The following is a 20,179-nucleotide window of genomic DNA, read 5'->3' as shown; positions in this document are numbered from 1 at the left end:
TGTTCCTTGAAGTACAACCTGCAAAAGCGAACACTGTTTTGTGAAGTTTACAGAAACATAACATTGCCTCAGCATCTTGTTTTTTCCTGTACCAGTTGGTTAAGTCGTCAACAAGGTACCGAGTAACCCAGTCAGTTCTGAGGAGTCGGTCACGGAGTCCTGCAGGACTGTGGCTGTTTCTAATTCACAGGGTGCTGGTTGTACGTAGAAAAAAAAAAAAAACTTATCCTCAAGGACCATAAGAATATGAGAGGCATACAGTCCATTATTTCAGCTCAAGACCAGTCCCACCCTTATAACTTTGTTGCATCATTCCCCTTAAAAAATTATATTAAATAAATAAATAAATAAATAAAATCTATCTGTCTATTGCCAGACGCCTCAATCCCGTTTGGGGTGGCCACAAACGAATCGCCTCCAAGTCGCCCTGTCCTCCGCCATTTCACTGCCCTGCTCCCAACTCACACCCCCCTCTCTCATATACCTCTCCACCCCATCCCTCCATCTCATCCTCGGCCTCCCCCTCCCTCTTCCCCCCTCCACCTCACTCACATACACTCTCTTCGCCAGTCTTTCACCCTCCATCCTCTCCACATGGCCAAACCACCTCAGTGTGTTCCTCATAACGCTTCCTAAGGTCACATCCACATCCACACCACAACGCTCCTTTATATCCTCATTCGTCAGCCTATCTCTCCATGTGACTCCACAGGCTCCTCTTAAATAACTCATTTCCACTGCTCTCACTCTTGACTTGTGTCCTTCCAACAACGTCCAAGCTTCACTTCCATACGTTAGAGTTGGTATCACAATACTGTCATGTAGTAACTTTTTCACTTCCATGCTCACTTCCTTGTTTCTTATCACTGCTTTCAAAGAACCAGCAACCTTTCTTCCCTGCTGTACCCTTTCAAGCACTTCACCCTCCAAACCTCCATCCTTACTCATCACACTACCCAAGTACTTAAACGTACTCACATTTTCCAATTCCTCACCATCCAACCTCGCTGTACATTCACTGACTTCACCTCTCTCAAAGACCATCACTTTACTCTTCCCTACATTCACCTTTAGATTCCGTTTCTTACACATTCTCCCAAACTCATTCACCAAGCCTTGCAGCTCCCCTTCGTCTTCACTCAACAATACCGTATCATCTGCAAACAACAGTACAGGGAGTTTCCAAATACTATCCTCTCTCACCAGGGCCACTCCAACATCCACTACCCTACCTTGTACCTCTTTTATTACCCCATCCATGTACAGATTGAACATAAATAAATAAATAAATAAACAACTAACCCTATGAATGCATACAAAAACATACAACCACCACAACCACCCAGAACTTTCAACTAACTAGCGTCCTTCATGAATCAGCACCAGACATCCATCTCTGAGAAACTACCCTGAGAGACATGAGTACACGATGTGGTCTTCACCCATCCCCGTTACCAATACAAAATACAACTCAGAACACCACTATGCTCACACTGCAATGCAACCCCCCCGCACCAAAGCAAACTTATTCACCTCATCCACCGTGCTGTCATAACACAGCTAATCCATCAACATAACCTCAACAAAAAGACCTCTGAGAGTGACTACTTGAAGTGGCCGGTTTCCATGCAGTCCACTGGGTTCACGTCCAGCTAAGCCTGGGGTTGCAGCAGCATCAACAACAACTGTGATGTTGGTGAAGTGCAAGAACTGTCTGTTTTTACTACCTGATACACCTGCTTACAAAATCAGTCGCATTAACCTATATGTTCCTCTTGACCATAAAGCAGATGTTACTACAGCAGTCGGGCACAGCATCACGTTTCTTGATTGTCCCTTCAGTTGTCTTTTTTTTTTCTCACTGTTCACCAGTATGCCTTTGAGGATGGTTGTACTATGCATCATGCTAGCTTGCAGCAGCTATCATGCTGGCTTACTTGATTTGGTTTGTTAAGAAACCTGGACTAGTGCTTTGTGTTCTGCAGTGTACCTCATGAGCCAGTGTCTTGCTCTTAGCAGAAACTTGGACGGGACAGAAGTGTAATTGTTTTTGTATAGAGGATGGGCTACCCCTAAAATAATGGTCTCAATTTGTTTTATTTTTTTTGTGCATCAGCCAAGACATATGGCTTGGGAATGCCTGTTACTTGCCATACAGACTAAGAAATTTATTACATACTAGCAGAGGTACCCAGCTTTGCCCAGGTAAAACCCTATGATCCACTGAACCAATGTTTCTCCCTGGGCCCATCTCTCCAGAGATATATTCCCCATGGACCTCTTCCTACCATGGACCTATTTTCCCACTACCTACCCACTACCGTTGCCTACCCACCCCACCTGCTCAGTCCATCCCCTCAATCTGTCGACCCATCTGGTCTGTTGTGGCTAATAATTTATGGCTGTAGATGTGTATAAAAAACAGGGTAATTGGCTACCATGTTTCCACCATGTTAATTAGTTCTAATAAGTTCTAATTTTGCCACCACGAGTGCCATTTTAGCAGCAGTTACATGCACATCTAAATCTGTCATAAAAGTTACTTGTTGGAGCTTCTTAGAAAGTTCTATATGCATCCCCCTCGATTTCAGTTGAAAAGATAATAGACAAACTATCTTTCTCATATATATATATATATATATATATATATATATATATATATATATATATATATATATATATATATATATATATATATATATATATATATATATATATATATATATATATATATATATATATATATATATATATATAATATATATATATATATATATATATATATATATATAATATATATATATATATATATATATATATATATATATATATATATATATATATATATATATATATATATATATAAATCCCTCCAATATCCTACGTAATAGGGCCATAGGCAGGTCCGGATAGTGGTCCTGTCCGGATATTGGGCCCCAGCTTATGGACTTGTACTTATGGACCCTAACTCAGAGAAACACCTATACAACTCCCTCTGGACATGCATAGCACCTATTTAAGACCCAAATCATATCAATAAGGCACATAAAAGTCTGAAATAAATGCAAAAGAAGCATAAAATGAGGGTTTTGAGGTAGGTTCATACAATATTCAACATTCTGGGTACATACAAGTGACTGGGTCCTGGACTGGTACTTATGGACCCTAACCTAGCCTAACTCAGAAAAACACCTTCCTACTGCACATGCATAGCTCCTAACACCCTATTCACACCAATAAAGGACATTAAAGAGTGAAATGAGGTGTTTGAGGTAAGTATAGTATGGAAAAAAGTACAGTATGAAACATTCTGCCTACTTACAGCAAGTCCATGGCCATCTCGATGAATAACCACCTCCTCTCGGACTCTGACAGTAAGAAGGATTTCCTGAAGCACTTGGAGTACACTGTTCATGAAGTCTTGCACTGAACTTAGTCAATCGCACTCAGAAGTCCGTTCTCTTCATAGTGCGCACTCTTGTTTAACTTATGCTCCATTGTAACTTACTAAGTGTTGCACTCTGCACTTTAACTTTTCCCACCCTTCTAACCATTTTCTAAAGCAAAAACAAACAAGTCTATTTACGTTAAATGTTGTTTCAAAATTGTATTCTCACTCACAACTGTAAATCCTTAACACAACACACTGTTTTTTTCACTGCACAACACTGTAAATTCCCGTGTGGTCTAGTGGAGAAGTTCTTGCTGTTTAATCACTGTCCGAGTCCGAGAGTATCACTGGCAGGTGACCTAGGGGTGCGTCGCTGGGTTGTGGTGATGGCGTACCCACTGCAGACGACTCTGAAGACAGACGCAAACTCACGTCAAGCGGTGACTCCACTGTGGCTGATGTGCTGGGCTGTGGCTCGGAGCATGAGGGCCTGTCTTGGGGAGGCAACGGAGTGGAGCCAGGGCTGGGCACAGCGGGGGCCACAGGCCTGAAAAAACTGTCAATCATTGATTGACGCAAGGACCAACGATTCTGATGATTGATGATGCACTGCCTGAAAGCATGCACTTCCTCCACAAGTCCCAAGGGCCCCATCTCCCTGTCGCAGTCCGGGTGTTCCAGGTAGTCGAGTACAAACTCTAGGTGTTCCCGGAGTGCTCTCAGCTTGGGGATGGCTGGAGTAGTGTCATGCTGAGAGGAGTCCGCATCATCGTCGCCGTCCTCGTTGGAATCTTCAAGCTGGGTACTGACACCTGCAACTGAATATGCAATCTCGATATCAGACAATGTATGATACCCAGGATCACCTTCGTCATCATCCAACCACTCATGCACATCATCCACATCAACATCGTCGCCATGCGTACGTAGCCGTGCATGGAAGTCATCCACGTCAAACCCTAGAAAATCATACTCCACATCTGTTCCGAGAAGCAGATGAGACCAACCATTTTCTAGAGTCTTGACAGGGACTTCCTTCCATGCACTGGCCCAGTTGTAGATTGCAGACTTGATGTTGTAGCGGCGAAGGTTTTCCAAAGTCCGCTGGCCTCGCGTGTCCCGTCCCTCCCTGTGCTCGTCCTCGTCCTCGAGAACAACCATCACCTCGTCCAGGAACTTCCGGCGATATAGGCGCTTTGTTGCCACGATCACTCCTTGGTTCATTGGTTGGATGAGAGCAGTCGTATTAGGTGGCAGAAACACACACCTAATCTGGCCATTCTCAGCCATAAAGTCCTTGTCGCACGGGTGGGCAGGTGCATTGTCGAGGAGAAGGAAGGCCTTTACCTGGTCGCGTGGGATTCCCAGTGTCTTCGTCTTGTAATTGATGACCTCCTTGAAGAAGTGGCGGTATAACCCGTCTTTGAAGATCTGGGCTGTAAACCATGCCTTCAAAGAATGGTACCAGATGACAGGAAGGACATCCATCACCCCACGAACAAACCGAGGCTGCTTTGCATGGCCAACAATAACGGGCTTAAGCCGGTGCATGCCGTTAGCATTGGCACAACATAAAACAGATATCCGTTGCTTGGAGAGCTTGCGGCCAGGTACACGCTTCTCCATCTCCTCGGCTAGAGTGTTCGTTGGCAAAGAGCGATAGAATAAACCAGTTTCGTCAGCATTATAGACTTGACCGAGAGTGAGGCTCTCCCTGTCGATCAAGTCCTTCACCTTGTGCCGAAACTCGTCAACTCCATCCTCATTAGTGTCCATAGCTTCGCCATGAGCTTTACGGTTGGTAAGGCCATGCCGTAACTTGAACGCAAAGAGCCAACCCTCGGATGCCTTGAAGTCTAGGGCGTCGTGACGCCTGGCGAACTTCTCAGCAGCAGCCTTCAGCTCCGTTTCACGTACCATCACACCAGCAGCACGTTGCTGTCGATACCAAATCAATGTGGAGCGGTTGATTTCAGCAAACTTGGGAGTAAACATCACCTTCCTCTCCACGTTGTGTTTGCTTCTCGACGAGAAGTCAGCCGTGAACTGCATGAGTTTGTTTCGGGATCTCTTGATATTGAACAAAGTAGATCAGGCCAGGTTGAACTCACAGAGGATGCGGGAAGAAGACCACCCCGCATCTACTTTTTCCAATATCTCCTGTTTCTTCTCCAGAGTCAACACCAATCTCTTCCTCTTCTCAGGCGGCGGGGCCATCATCACACACACTAATAGGAGGCCCGAGAGCAGCAGGAGTGCCTGCAACAGGTAAGGAACCACCACAAAAGCGAGCACGTGGGCAGCCATGACGACGAGCGTGCACTCACGACGAGAGACAGGCAGAAAGTGGGGAGGATGCAGCGGTGCTCTATCGGACATCGGAGGAATGATGCGCCACAACAAAGCTGTCCCGCGCCGCGCGTGCCAAGTTCAAATTACGGGCGGGAAAAATTCGTTTTTTTTTTTCGATTTTTTTGTGGAATTCGGACCATTTTGGGAATATTGGATCCCGGGACGATTATGTCCAGTTAGTGGGGATGTTCGGATATTGGGCGTTCAGATATTAGAGGGATTACTGTATATATATATATATATATATATATATATATATATAAAATCATCTTATCTCTCATCTCATCAGCTGTCTGAGTGTCCACTGCAGGACCGGCCTATCCCTACTGAAGTGGGGATGATACAGCCAATGTATCTCTACCAAGTGGCTTAGGCTGTCTAGTAGAGATTGTATGTAGGGTGAGAAGTGCTTGTAAGTGTAATTGTTGTGTTGGAGTGGCTTTGGATGTGTGTGTAGTCTGTGAACCAAGTGTAATCGGCCCGCACAAGCTGACTGGGTGCAAGCATAGGCCTACTTCAGTATGCGACACTGGTTCAACCATAGCACCCCTTGTGTCCGCCAAAGCAGTACGTGGCCAGAAGAACGCTCCCAAACTTTATTACCCTGGCGGGGCACGAATCCTCGTTCTTCAGTGTACAAAAATGCACACTTTACCACTGTACCACAGTGACTCCATATATATATATCTATCTATCTATCTATCTATCTATTGCCAGACGCCTCAATCCCGTTTGGGGTGGCCACAAACAAATCGCTTCCAAGTCGCCCTGTCCCCCGCCATTTCACTCCCCTGCTCCCAACTCACACCCCCCTCTCTCATATACCTCTCCACCCCATCTCTCCATCTCATCCTCGGCCTCCCCCTCCCTCTTTCCCCCTCCACCTCACTCACATACACTCTCTTCGTCAGTCTTTCACCCTCCATCCTCTCCACATGGCCAAACCACCTCAGTGTGTTCCTCATAACGCTTCCTATCACATCCACATCAACACCACAACGCTCCTTTATATCCTCATTCGTCAGCCTGTCTCTCCATGTGACTCCACAGGCTCCTCTTAAATAACTCATTTCCACGGCTCTCACTCTTGACTTGTGTCCTTCCAACAACGTCCACGCTTCACTTCCGTACGTTAGAGTTGGTATCACAATACTGTCATGTAGTAACTTTTTCACTTCCATGCTCACTTCCCTGTTTCTTATCACTGCTTTCAAAGAACCAGCAACCTTTCTTCCCTGCTGTACCCTTTCAAGCACTTCACCCTCCAAACCTCCATCCTTACTCATCACACTACCCAAGTACTTAAACGTACTCACATTTTCCAATTCCTCACCATCCAACCTTGCTGTACATTCACTGACTTCACCTCTCTCAAAGACCATCACTTTACTCTTCCCTACATTCACCTTTAGATTCCGTTTCCTACACACTCTCTCAAACTCATCCACCAAGCCTTGCAGCTCTCCTTCGTCTTCACTCAACAACACGGTATCATCTGCAAACAACAGTACAGGGAGTTTCCAAACACTATCCTCTCTCACCAGGGCCACTCCAACATCCACTACCCTACCTTGTACCTCTTTTATTACCCCATCCATGTACAGATTGAATAACCATGGAGACATGACACATCCCTGTTTCAACCCAACTTTCAAAGAGAAAAATTCACTTAGTTCACCATCCACACGCACTGCAGCCTTTGCACCATCGTACATACTCTTCGCAGCATTCAACAACTTCCCATCTATTCCATATATTCTTAACACTTTCCACAATCCTATATATATATATATATATATACAGTGGAACCTCGGTCCTCGAACGTCTCACATGTTGAACAAATCGGACCTCGACCAACCTGAACATAGCCAAACGAAGGGAAGCTGGCCGACCGACAGTCACGTGTCCACCTTTGTTGTTCGTCAACGTGGTCGTCCTGCTGTGCTTCACATTTTTCTTGATTCAGTGCAGTATTAGCCCCTAATAATGGCTCCAAAGGAAGCAAGTTCATCCAGTACGGCTACTGGCAGTGAAAAGAGGAAAGTAGTGCGGAAAATAATTGAAGAAGTGGAAAAATTATTGCTTATCTTCATCAATGAGAAACAGTTAGCAGGAGACAGTGTTAGTGAGTATATAATTTGTGAAAAGGCAAGAGAAAAATACAGTCACCTTGTAAAGGAAAGCACTGGTACCAGTGCTGAAACTTAAATAGGTAAGCATCTGGGGTCTTGGAACGGATTAAAATGATTTACATTATTTCTTATGGGGAAAATTAGTTCAGTCCTCGACCAATTCGGTCCTGGAACAGCCTTCCAGAACGGATTGTGTTCGAGGACCGAGGATCTACTTATATATATATATATATATATATTGTTACATAGCCTATGATTTCATCATCCTTTGTGTAATTCTAACGTACAGTATGCTGCATGTTTGATCATGCGCGTGTTCTACCTCACTCCCCCCTTCTACCCTTATAGTAAAGTAAGTCGTTCTTTCTGTTGTTCAGAGCAGGATTGTCAACTCTTTGTCCCCATGGCTTCATTTGCGCGTCCTTCTTACAAGTTGTATCAAGCTCTGCCGGCCCCTATATAATGAGCTCAGTCTCTGCATTATTGCCACTTAGATCTACTCCTCATTTTGTTCACATCTCTGTCCTCCCCTGTACAGTTGTTATTATTGTGAGTGCTCAGGAAGTCTCCAACCATCTAGCAGCTGTGTAATTTGAGTATAACTGTTATTGCATTTTTTCTTGTACTGTGTAGCGTAAGGTGTTGATTCTTGGGCCTAGTGAGGTTTTTGTGATTCACATGTTTTGGGTGTCAGTCCTTATTAATAATATTTTGTATCTGTAATAATACATCTTGCATTCACTGAATATTATCTGGTATTGTCATTTTATCAGGGCTGACTTAGATAAATTTACTCATGCTAATTTCGTGTTAATAAAGGCTATTGCAGTTAACCATATATTTAACCTGTTTTTTGCCATTACATTATCCTTATGAGTCTTGAATGTTTTGTTGTTAGTTTGAACATTAAACTTTAACTTGTAATTTTACCTAACTCTTTTGTTTTGAACCTGGAACTTTACGGGACAGTAGTGATTTTTAGCATTCTCACTTAAAGTGTACATTATCTTTCTCCGTTCCGTAACATAAATTTGGCGACCTCGCCAGGATATTCAGGATATTATCATAAGGATATTGCTTGATATTTTGTGACTGTGATTTATTCATGATGTCTACTATTACTACACTTGATGAAGCCAAAGATTTTTTGTCAAATGAGCAAACAGTGTGTGATGTAGAAAACAGAACAAAGAATGAACTTAAGCTTGTTGCTCAACAATTGGAAATTGCAGTTCACTCTCATCATTCTAAAGATCAAATTGTTGGCATGATTAATAAAAGCTTGTTTAATGTAACTCCTCCAAATGAGCAAACGCAGATTGAAATAGCTAAGTTACAGCTAGCTCTGCAGGAGGCTCGTGTTAAGGAAGCTGAGTTTCAGGCTCGTGCTAAGGAGGCTGAGTCTCAGGCTAAGAAGGCGGAGTCTCAGGCTCGTATTCAGGAGGCTGAATTTCAGGCAAATGCTCGTATTCAGGAGGCACAGGCACAGGCTCAGGCACAAATTGAACTAGCTAGGATTCAGGCAGACCATGAGTATCGCATGTAACAAGGTGGAACTGGATCATCTAGCTCTGATGATTTTGATGTGGCTAAAAATGTTAAACTTGTCCCTCCTTTTAATGAATCTGATTTAACAAAGTATTTTCAGTTGTTTGAGAGGAGAGCTACAGGTTTTAATTGGCCCAAAAAGTATTGGCCAGTGCTCCTTCAAACTGTTCTCACCGGTAAAGCTCAAGTAACTTATGCATCTTTGCCTCAGGATCAATCTGATAATTATGATGTAGTTAAGAGCTTGATTCTTAAGGCCTATGAGCTTGTTCCTGAAGCCTATAGAGTAAAATTTAGGACAACTTATATGCAAGATAAGCAATCCCATGTTGAGTATGCAAAAATCAAAGAAGATCTGTTAGAGCAGTGGTTAAATTCTAAGAATGTGGATTCTGATTTTGACAAATTTAAGCAGATGATTTTGCAGGAGGACTTCAAAAGGTGTATTAATAATGATGTAAGCCTATATCTTGATGAGAATAGATAATTTGTCTGATGCTGCAGTTTTAGTTGATGAATATGTTCTCACTCACAACAGATATTCTAAAGAAAAAGGGAAAGCTGAGAGTAAGTACGTTGCCTCTACTCAGAGTACAGGTAACAGGAAAGAGAATAAAGATGATGTTTCTCAGGAAGTAAATACCAGCTTCACCTCTAGATTTCAGAAAAGTAAATGTACTTATTGTAGTAAGCTTGGTCATACTACGGAGAAATGTTTCAGGAGACAGCGTGATGTGAACAAAAAGGAGTCTTTAAATATTCAGTCAATTGGTCTAGTGTCCACCCTTGAGAGTTCCCAGAATTCTTTAACTGAGTTAACTGAACCTGCTTTGAGAGGTAAATTAAATCCTCATGATGAAGCTCCTCTTTTGAGCAGTAACGTGGGTGACACTCTCAAGAGTTCATGTGCTAATTTCCTGTCTGATGGTTTTGTCAGTCCTCTGGACAGTAATGACAGGAAATCAGTTAAAATATATTGTGATACAGGTGCTTGCCAATCCCTTATGCTGAGCAGTGTTCTAGGCTCTAATGTTAATTCCTCTGATGAAACTGTAATCTTACAAGGTGTAGGGAATAATTACTTCTCTGTCCCTCTGTGCAGAGTGAATTTAGAGTCTGGTTTTGTTAATGGTTCCGTTATGGTTGGGTTGGTTGAGACACTCCCAATGTCAGGTGTAACTTTCTTACTTGGAAATGATATTGGTGGAAGTCAAGTGTCCAGCTCCTCAGCTGTCTAGTGAACCAGTGACTGCGACCCATGATTGTGATATCCCTGATGTGTTCCCTGCATGTGCTGTCACTAGGGCTAAGTCTAAAGTTACTGGTGACTTAGAGGATAATGGTGATGATGATGTTATCCTAGCTGACACTTTTCTTGCTAATCTGGACCACTCACCAGATGAGGCAGTACCCCGTAGTGTTGATAATTTGTCTCATCAAGAGTTGGTTGAGTTGCAGGTTGCTGACCCTGAGTTGAAAGGTCTACCTAACTCTGCTTGCAGTGAGGAAGAGTCAGCTGGTGCTTCTACTTGTTATTATATAAAGTCAGCAGTAGTTATGAGGAAGTGGAGACCCCCAACAGCATCAGCCGACTGTGAGTGGGAGGTTGTACATCAATTTGTCATCCCTCGTGTTTGTAGGCAGGATATCATTAGAGTGGCTCATGATTCCAGTTTGGCAGGACACCTTGGAGTGAGGAAGACTGTGGCACGCATTTTGAAACACTTCTACTGGCCAGGTATCTTCAGGGATGTTTCCTGGTATTGTAAGTCTTGTCACACCTGTCAAGTTGTGGGGAAGTGTAATCAGACCGAAAAGGTTGCACCTCTAGTTCCCATTCCTCCTTTTGAGGCGCCATTCACCCGTGTGTTGGTGGATATTGTGGGCCCTCTTCCTAAGACTTCTTCAGGATTTTCTTATGTGTTGACCCTGATTGATATTGCTACTCGTTATCCTGAAGCCATTCCACTTAGAAATATCTCAGCAAAGAACGTGGTTAAGGAAATGCTAGGGTTCTTCACAAAGTTTGGTCTGCCCAAGGAGGTACAGTCTGACCGGGGAAGTAATTTCATGTCAAATGTTTTCAAGCAGTCTCTGAAAGAGTTGGGCATCACCCAGATCACGTCTTCAGCTTACCATCCCCAGACCCAAGGAACGTTGGAGAGATATCATCAAACACTCAAATCGATGCTCAAGAAATACTGTTTGGAACATCAGAAAGACTGGGATAAAGGTCTTCCATTCGTTGTATTTGCCGCAAGAGAATCTCCAAATGAATCACTAGGCTTCTCACCTTTTGAACTACTGTTTGGCCATGAAGTAAGAGGACCCCTTAAGCTACTCAAGGAATGCTGGCTGTCGGAGGAAGATGACGTCAACCTGCTGGAGTATGTGATGAAGTTCAAAGAATGGCTGTCCACTGCTTTACAGCTGGCGAGAGAGAATTTAGGAGCTGCTCAGGAGAAGATGAAGACTTGGTATGATAAGTCTAGGTTACGCCACTTTCAGCCAGGAGATCAGGTTTTGATTCTGCTACCAGTGCATGGGCAACCTCTTCAAGCCAAGTTTAGTGGTCTTTATTTCGTGGAGAAGAAACTCAGTGATGTCAACTATGTCATCACCACACCAGATCGTAGAAAGAACAAGCAACTTTGTCACATCAACATGCTAAAGTTATGTCACAGGCGGGACGAAAATAACCTAGACTGCACTGTAGCTGTTCTACCCGAGTCTGCAAGTGAAGTTCTCCCATGCAGCATGAGCCTGAGTGATAGTTTGGGGAAGAATCCTGATATCATGAATGATCTTCAGACTAAGCTTTCTCATCTAGCTCCCGAGGAAAGGCAGGAGTTTTCGGCATTACTGCAGGAGTACCCGCAAGTGTTCCGTGCCACTCCAGGAAGAACCACTGTGTTGATGCATGATGTCGATGTTGGAGACGGAAAGCCAATTAAACTGCCTCCTTACCGTGTGAACCCAGTGAAAGTTCCTCTCATCGAGAAGGAGCTTGGCTACCTGTTGGACCACAAGATGATTGAGCCCTGTCAGAGCGAGTGGAGTTCTCCTGTCACTCTAGTCCCTAAGCCAGGTGGGTCACAGCGGCTTTGCATCGACTATAGACGTGTTAATCAGATAACCAAAACAGACACCTACCCTCTCCCTCGTGTGGAAGATTGCATAGACAAGATCGGAAAGGCTAGGTACATAAGTAAGTTTGATTTGTTAAAGGGATACTGGCAAGTACCTATGACTGAACGTGCTAGGGAGATCTCATGTTTTGTAACACTAGGAAAGACTTTTGCATGTTCTGTAATGCCATATGGTATGAAGAATGCACCAGCCACTTTTCAGAAGCTCATGAATGTTGTAACAGAGGGTTTGGCAAGGTGTGTTGTTTATATTGATGATGTATTAATCTTCAGTGACAACTGGAAAGATCACCTATGCCATGTCAGTAAATTTCTTGAGCGTTTGGTTCAGGCTAATCTTGTAGCTAATTTATCAAAGTGTGAGTATGGTCAAGCTAAAGTTCAGTACCTTGGGTACGTAATTGGTGATGGACATGTTGCACCACCAGGAGCTAAGGTTCAGGTTATAAGTGATCTTCTCAGACCTAAAAGTAGGAAAGAGCTACAAAGATTTTTGGGAATGGTAGGTTATTACAGGAAATTTGTTCTTAACTTTTCAATTCTTGTATCACCACTTACAGACCTACTGAAAAAGGGAGTTAAATCTGTCTGGACCGATAACCGTGAATCCTTTTTCAGCAAACTTAAAGCTATCCTATTAAGTCAGCCAGTGCTCGCTACTCCAAATTTTGCTAAGCCTTTTAAGATGGCTGTTGACGCAAGTGAAACAGGAGCTGGGGCTGTTTTGCTGCAAGAGGATGATCCGGGTATTGAACATCCTGTATCTTATTACAGTAAGAAGTTCACTCCACCTCAAAAGAACTACTCAACTATTGAGAAAGAGCTTTTGGCCTTGATTTTGGGTTTACAGCATTTTTCATTTTATTTGTGTTCTGGTTTTGACCCCATAGTCATTTATACCGATCATAACCCACTGAAATTCCTTAGTAAGTTTAAAGATAAAAATCAGAGATTGACAAGATGGAATCTACTTCTTCAGGAGTATTCATTAGACCTACAACATGTCAAGGGGAAAGAAAATGTTATTGCAGATTGCTTATCTAGACGTTAGACAGATTGTTTTAGAGTAATAAGAAATTTCCTTTGTAAATTTCTTTTTCTTTGTGGGGAGGTGTTACATAGCCTATGATTTCATCATCCTTTGTGTAATTCTAACGTACAGTATGCTGCATGTTTGATCACGCGCGTGTTCTACCTCACTCCCCCCTTCTACCCTTATAGTAAAGTAAGTCGTTCTTTCTGTTGTTCAGAGCAGGATTGTCAACTCTTTGTCTCCATGGCTTCATTTGCGCGTCCTTCTTACAAGTTGTATCAAGCTCTGCCGGCCCCTATATAATGAACTCAGTCTCTGCATTATTGCCACTTAGATCTACTCCTCATTTTGTTCACATCTCTGTCCTCCCCTGTACAGTTGTTATTATTGTGAGTGCTCAGGAAGTCTCCAACCATCTAGCAGCTGTGTAATTTGAGTATGACTGTTATTGCATTTTTTCTTGTACTGTGTAGCGTAAGGTGTTGATTCTTGGGCCTAGTGAGGTTTTTGTGATTCACGTGTTTTGGGTGTCAGCCCTCATTAATAATATTTTGTATCTGTAATAATATATCTTGCATTCACTGAATATCATCTGGTATTGTCATTTTATCAGGACTGACTTAGATAAATTTACTCATGCTAATTTCGTGTTAACAGAGGCTCTTGCAGTTAACCATATATTTAACCTGTTTTTTGCCTTTACATTATCCTTATGAGTCTTGAATGTTTTGTTGTTAGTTTGAGCATTAAACTTTAACTTGTAATTTTACCTAACTCTTTTGTTTTGAACCTGGAACTTTACGGGACAGTAGTGATTTTTAGTATTCTCACTTAAAGTGTACATTATCTTTCTCTGTTCCGTAACAATATATATATATATATATATATATATATATATATATATATATATATATATATATATATATATATATATATATATACACACACACCGCTCGCTGGTGCAGTGGTAACGTTCCCGCTTGCCAACTGGCGGACGGGAGTTCGCGCCTCGCTCATGTTGCGAAAAGTTTCACTGACGAAGTGGGTGGTTACTGTCCCCCTTGAGCAAGGGGACGGGTGTGTGCGTGTGTGAAGGTCACAGCCTTGCCCTTAGATCGGACTATATGAGCTCTCAGCTCCCTTCCGGGAGGGTAAAAGCTGACCATCACGACCATCAAGTGATCCTGACCGACCCGGTGAATTACACACGGATCCTGTGCACAGCACATAGTGGTTTATCCCAAAGGGATTCCTTTTGCTGTGTGTGTGTGTGTGTGTGTGTGTGTGTGTGTTTTAAGTTTGCTGACTGTTTATTTTTGGAATGGCGTGAAGCTACTGCCAGGTTCTTAGCATAGGGAGGCAATGTTACTGAAGGACACGTGTCGGTATATTATGGAGGAAAAAGCTCGAGAAAATTATCGAATGAAAAGAACATTATGGACAAGTACATGATGATTATGACTAATGTTTATGATTGTGATATACATTTTGTGAACATGGAATGGTGAACGTGATGATGTGGATGTGTTTATAACCATTTTATATAGTTTTATGATCATAGTACTTGTTAGGAAGGAAAAATACAATTTGACTTGCTCACATACAGTATGAATCATTCAATCTATCTACCCGTTTACCTTTCTCTCACGTATATTGTTATGCCGGTAGAATTTGGGTAGTGTGAGTGGGTGTTTTCTTCGACGCTGATGTGGCGCGACTAAAGAATTGTTAAGACCTGATGTTTCATTACATTATGAAGATGACCTTTGGGGGGATGCAGAGTGTTGCTGAATCCTGATGAGCATATAAACAACAGGTCACCGAGGAAATGCGTTCGGTTTGAAATATGACCTAGCCAAAAAACAGTCTCAGGTAGCTTAAGTAAAAAAGAGGGGGAAAAAATAGTGTTGGTTAATCATGCAGTTCTATACTGCGCCCATTCCTTGACGTGCTAAGGTGTAAGAGTCTATTAAGAGAACTTCTGTTGCGGCATGTAGCACTTTGCCACCGGTTGCTCTTCCTAAAGGTCACCAGTGGTCATCTGTTGACAGCGTGTGCTCAAACCCACCAAATCAAGACGGGTGTGGAACTGCTCTGGAGAGTATTACAACAGAAAGACTGAAAGAATATTGAGAAACAGTGCTGAGCTGATTATGCAACTTGCAAATTTGCAAGTGTGCAGAAAATGTAACCTGTAAGTAGTAATGATTATTAAATTTGGGACTTAATACATAAGGCTACACTTTGGTAAACTGTTAATGTGTCCATGTGTCCAGAGGAAATCTAACTGTTTGGCGTTTGTCTGACTGGAGACTGGCGGGACAACTGGAAATAAGACAACACTTGGTGGAATGATCTATGCTGCGTCTATACAGCCTGTCTACTGGTAACAGGCAGTGGAAGTTGACAAGAGGCGAAAGGGCATAACATTATCATAAATCAGACGAACAGTATATTTCTCAGTGTGGCAAACAATGTCGGTACTACAAATAGAAAAATTACACAAATGGGAATATAAGGGCGTAGTAGGAATAGTAAACCGCTTTGTTAAAGGTGCACCGAGGCCTGCATTATCACCTAGAAAATGGCTCTGATGGTCGTATTCTGTCTTCAAAAAATTTGTAACACCTCTTCCTTAACGATTTGATCTGCGTAGTACGCTTCAGTATCCATTTGTACGTTTTTGATGTAAACCATTCGATAAATAAACAATATAAGTAACATGCAAGAGAACGTCGAGGTGCAAAATACATATATAAGCAAAAAGTGCCTACAGTGCTACATACAGTAATAAATCCTACCCATTCCCTAACACTACTCCTGTACGCCACAGGCCCCAGATGGCGTGTGAAAACCAGCCTGTGCACTGTGACGGTGGTCCTCCTACAAGAATAAACTATAAAAAAAAGTAAGAAAGAAAAAAAAAAATGTAATATAGCTGAAAGGGTAAAGATGGCTATTTGTCTTTGGACCCTACCCCTTCCCCCAGCACATACTTGAACTCCGGCAGGTCGCAGGCGCCTTCAAATCTCGCGTGTGACAACCACCCGGCGCAGTAGTGGCGGTGGTCCTCCAGGCTTTGTCCTCGCCCTCCACTGCACGACCAAACCTCTGTCCTTATACCCTGGGGCGGCCTGAGGGAGGACAGTGTTATTGCAGAGAAGGGTGAGGAGGAGAAAATGAAGGAGTGAGGAGAAGAGAGGGAGGGAGAGGAGTGAAAAGAGAGAGGGAGAGAAGGAAGCGGTAATGGAAGGGAGGGAGAGAGGGAGTGAGGAGAAGAGAGGGAAATAAAGGAGAGAAGGAATGAGGAAAGGGGAGCAGAGGAAGGAGAAAAGAAGTGAGGAAAAGAGGGGACAGGAGGGAAGAAGAGGAAAGGGAAAGACTGGAAAAGGGAAGGAAAGATAGGGAAAGACCAGAAGAGTTGTTGGGTCACAAGAGAGAGAGAGAGAGAGAGAGAGAGTAATAGGAGGAAGAGTAGGAGGCAGATCAGCAACGGAGAGAAGAAGGAGAAGATGGGAGGGAGACAGAAGATGGAACGGAAGGAATGAGAGTGAGGGAAGAACAGAGGAAGGGATAAGGTACAAAGTAATTATGATGAGAGCAGAGAAGGAATGGAAGGGGATAAATGAACTTGCACTGGATAGAAGATGAGAAGAAATAACAATGATAAAAACTGAAAGGAAGATGGAGGAAGGAAACTGAATTAAATGATGATGCAGTGGGCTGGAATTGTAAGAATGAAGGGGATGATATAAGAGTGGAAAGCGAGGAAATGAAGATGAATTGACATAATGGAGGTAAGAAATACAGCAAAGCAAACATAAGGTGAGATAATAGAAAAAAGGAAGGAAAAGACAGAATGCTAAAACAGGAATGATAAGAACGGAGAGTTTAGAAATGTAAAGGATTTAATTAAAAAAAAAAAATGCACAAACTACTATAGGGAATACATATATAAGAGAGGGTCTCCAAAGTCAGTGCTACTGCGGAAGTTTATGCCGGTATTGGTACCAAATATCTTTTAACTCTCATTGGTGGGGTTCCATCTGCTTCTCCAATGGCGTACAACGTGGTGCAAAAGGTCTGACAGATGATGTGTCGTTTTAGTGTAGCAGAGGAAAACGACAACGGATGTTCAAACCTGTGCATGATTAATACTTCAAATACAAAGAAGTAAATATACAAAAACAACAGTCAATAACTCGACAGATACCTAACTGATTGTGTGCTTCTCGAGATATGGATACTTGGATGTGTTACTGAAACAAGAATTGTGAGACGAGGGTTCAGGATTATCTGACCGGATGATTTTCATACCGGTATGCAAAGTAAAACTGAGAGAAGCATGAAAAAGGGTAGCGTGATTGGGATTATCAGAGTGAAAGAATGGAAGTGGAAAATGCGAAAACACGAAGGAGCACTCGGTGTGTGCAGCACCAACGCCCATCATTTGGTCTAAGGCCCGAACATTTGACTTCTTGCCTCTGTGATCTTGACTTTAGAACAGTAACCTTAAAAATCTATTTACTTCATTCTTTCCTAACCCTTCATCTTCCATCTAGTTTAGTCTAAGTCTGATCTGACTGTCTGAGCTGACCTTGTCCTGTGACTCTGACTTTTCAACTTTCTCTGTGACCTTGATCTTTGACTGATTGTTCTCAAAAGCTATTCTGTTATCGCCTTACCCTGAATCCTTTCACTAAGGTTGCTGCAAATCGAATAAATCTGTTTAAGTTTACCCTGCCATGTGACCTTGACCTTTGATTCACTGTTCTCAATCACAGTACATCAACTCTTTAGCTAATCCTCAACCTTTCCACCAAACTTTGTCTAAACGATATTAGTAATATCTTAGTTATTTTGTTCACACACAGGCTCACGGGTTGAAATTTTACCCTGATCTGTGACCTTGACCTCTGAGAGATTATTCTTAAAATCGAACCCTTTTGTTCGTGCATTACCCTGACCTGTTCCAGTAAGTCCGGCCTAAACAGAATAAAAACTCTTTAGGTTGACCGTCCTAGGTCACACTTTGGTTTTTGGTCTTTGATCTATTGTTTTTAAAAACAATTTTACCCTTCATCATATTTGACTAAAATCGGATAAAAACTGTTCATTTAGTTTATTCACACACACACACACACACACACACACACACACACACACACACACACACACACACACACACACACACACACACACACACAAGCGATTGTCACACTGATACAGTAGCGTGATTTGCCCCGGGCTGCCTAACAACAAAGGCAGACCGAGATCGTCAGGGATCATGCGATGAGAGCTCTATTATCCAGTTTTGTGGCTCTGAAAACTGGTGCTGTGCTTCTGACGTCCGATAAATGAATTTATTACGTTCAGAAGACGATAAAGAGGCCATGGTTAAGTGTGTTTACAAAAGATGTGCGCAGCTAGTCACCAGAGAGTTCGAATAATGATTTTATGATACCAGAAGAAGTGTGGAATAATTAAGAAGCACAGGATTCATATTTTATTTCAACAAAAAATGTTATCATTATTTCTTTCTGCTCTAATATTTTATTCACAGTAACAAAATTCACATTAAATTCACTGAATACTCATCGCAGTATCAGAGAGGAAACTTAACTTTTTTTTCCATTTCTCGTCTAAGCACAATCTTCCTGATTGTTGGTCATTTCGACTACTGGCTCGTAAAAACACTCCATTTTCATCCTTAAGTGCCGCCACCTTAAACTGGAAATCCTCTGAAGATGTCACGCTATTCTATGAAACCGTGTATTTGAAACAAAAATGTTTATTTATTTTTTTACAAAAGTCATTAAAATTAAAGTATTTCAAACTCGAATAAGTTATGACGTTACTGCATATCTGTCTATCAGTAAGTATCTATCTGTCTATCTATCAATATAATGGGTGCTAAATGGGTCGAGATAATCTCCCCCCCGAGATCCGTAACTACAGGCAGATTTCAAGTTTCGAGCGATGTGGCATCGCTGTGTTTATATGGATTCAAGTGAGTGGACCTCTTTATAGGAGTCCTGCTATGGAATCCGGGTAACTGCTATTACTGAATTATGCTTTGGTACTTAGAGATTTCTTCAGTGTTTATAACTTCCAGATGAAATCCACCAAAGAGGCAGTTAGTATCTCATTAAAATTGTGCACTGAAAAGTGGTACGGTCATGTGATGCGTCAGGAAAAGGTGGGGAGGTGTGAAGAGGAGAGAAGAAAGTAAGACGGGGGGGGGGGGGACAGGAAGCGGAGGGAGGTGTTCTTATACGGAAATCCGTGTCTTGCCACAGAAATATGAACTTCCCTTGAATTATATTTTCTCATTCGGTAATATGGTCGCACTTGGTAACTTTAGTTAATCTCCGGCTAAGTTTTATTAGCAGTGAAAAATCTCAGCAGTGACAGGGTTAATCGTTGAGTTTCTTAACCCCTCATCTGGTTACGTTTTACCTCTGCTAAATACAGCCAAGTGTCGATATCTTAAATATAACTTAGTGCTGCCATTGTTCGGGAAATGGTTAAAGGTTTCCCGTGGACTCCTATTTTTTTACCTTAAACGTCCTTT

General features: G+C 42.4%; 1 protein-coding gene across 1 annotated transcript in view; it reads right to left on the bottom strand.

The window, feature by feature from the left end:
• Positions 1-20,179, bottom strand: part of LOC145412163 (uncharacterized) — a 147,205-nt gene that overhangs the window by 11,286 nt on the left and 115,740 nt on the right. Inside the window, 1 exon segment of the mRNA XM_080282097.1 lies at positions 16,602-16,739. Coding sequence (XP_080138223.1) covers positions 16,602-16,739 — 138 coding nt within the window.

Source organism: Coenobita brevimanus, chromosome 92 (genome assembly GCF_032717465.1).
Source record: "Coenobita brevimanus isolate Jiangsu-jjx chromosome 92, ASM3271746v2, whole genome shotgun sequence".
NCBI lineage: Eukaryota > Metazoa > Arthropoda > Malacostraca > Decapoda > Coenobitidae > Coenobita > Coenobita brevimanus.
This window is presented reverse-complemented; position numbering and strand designations above follow the sequence as displayed.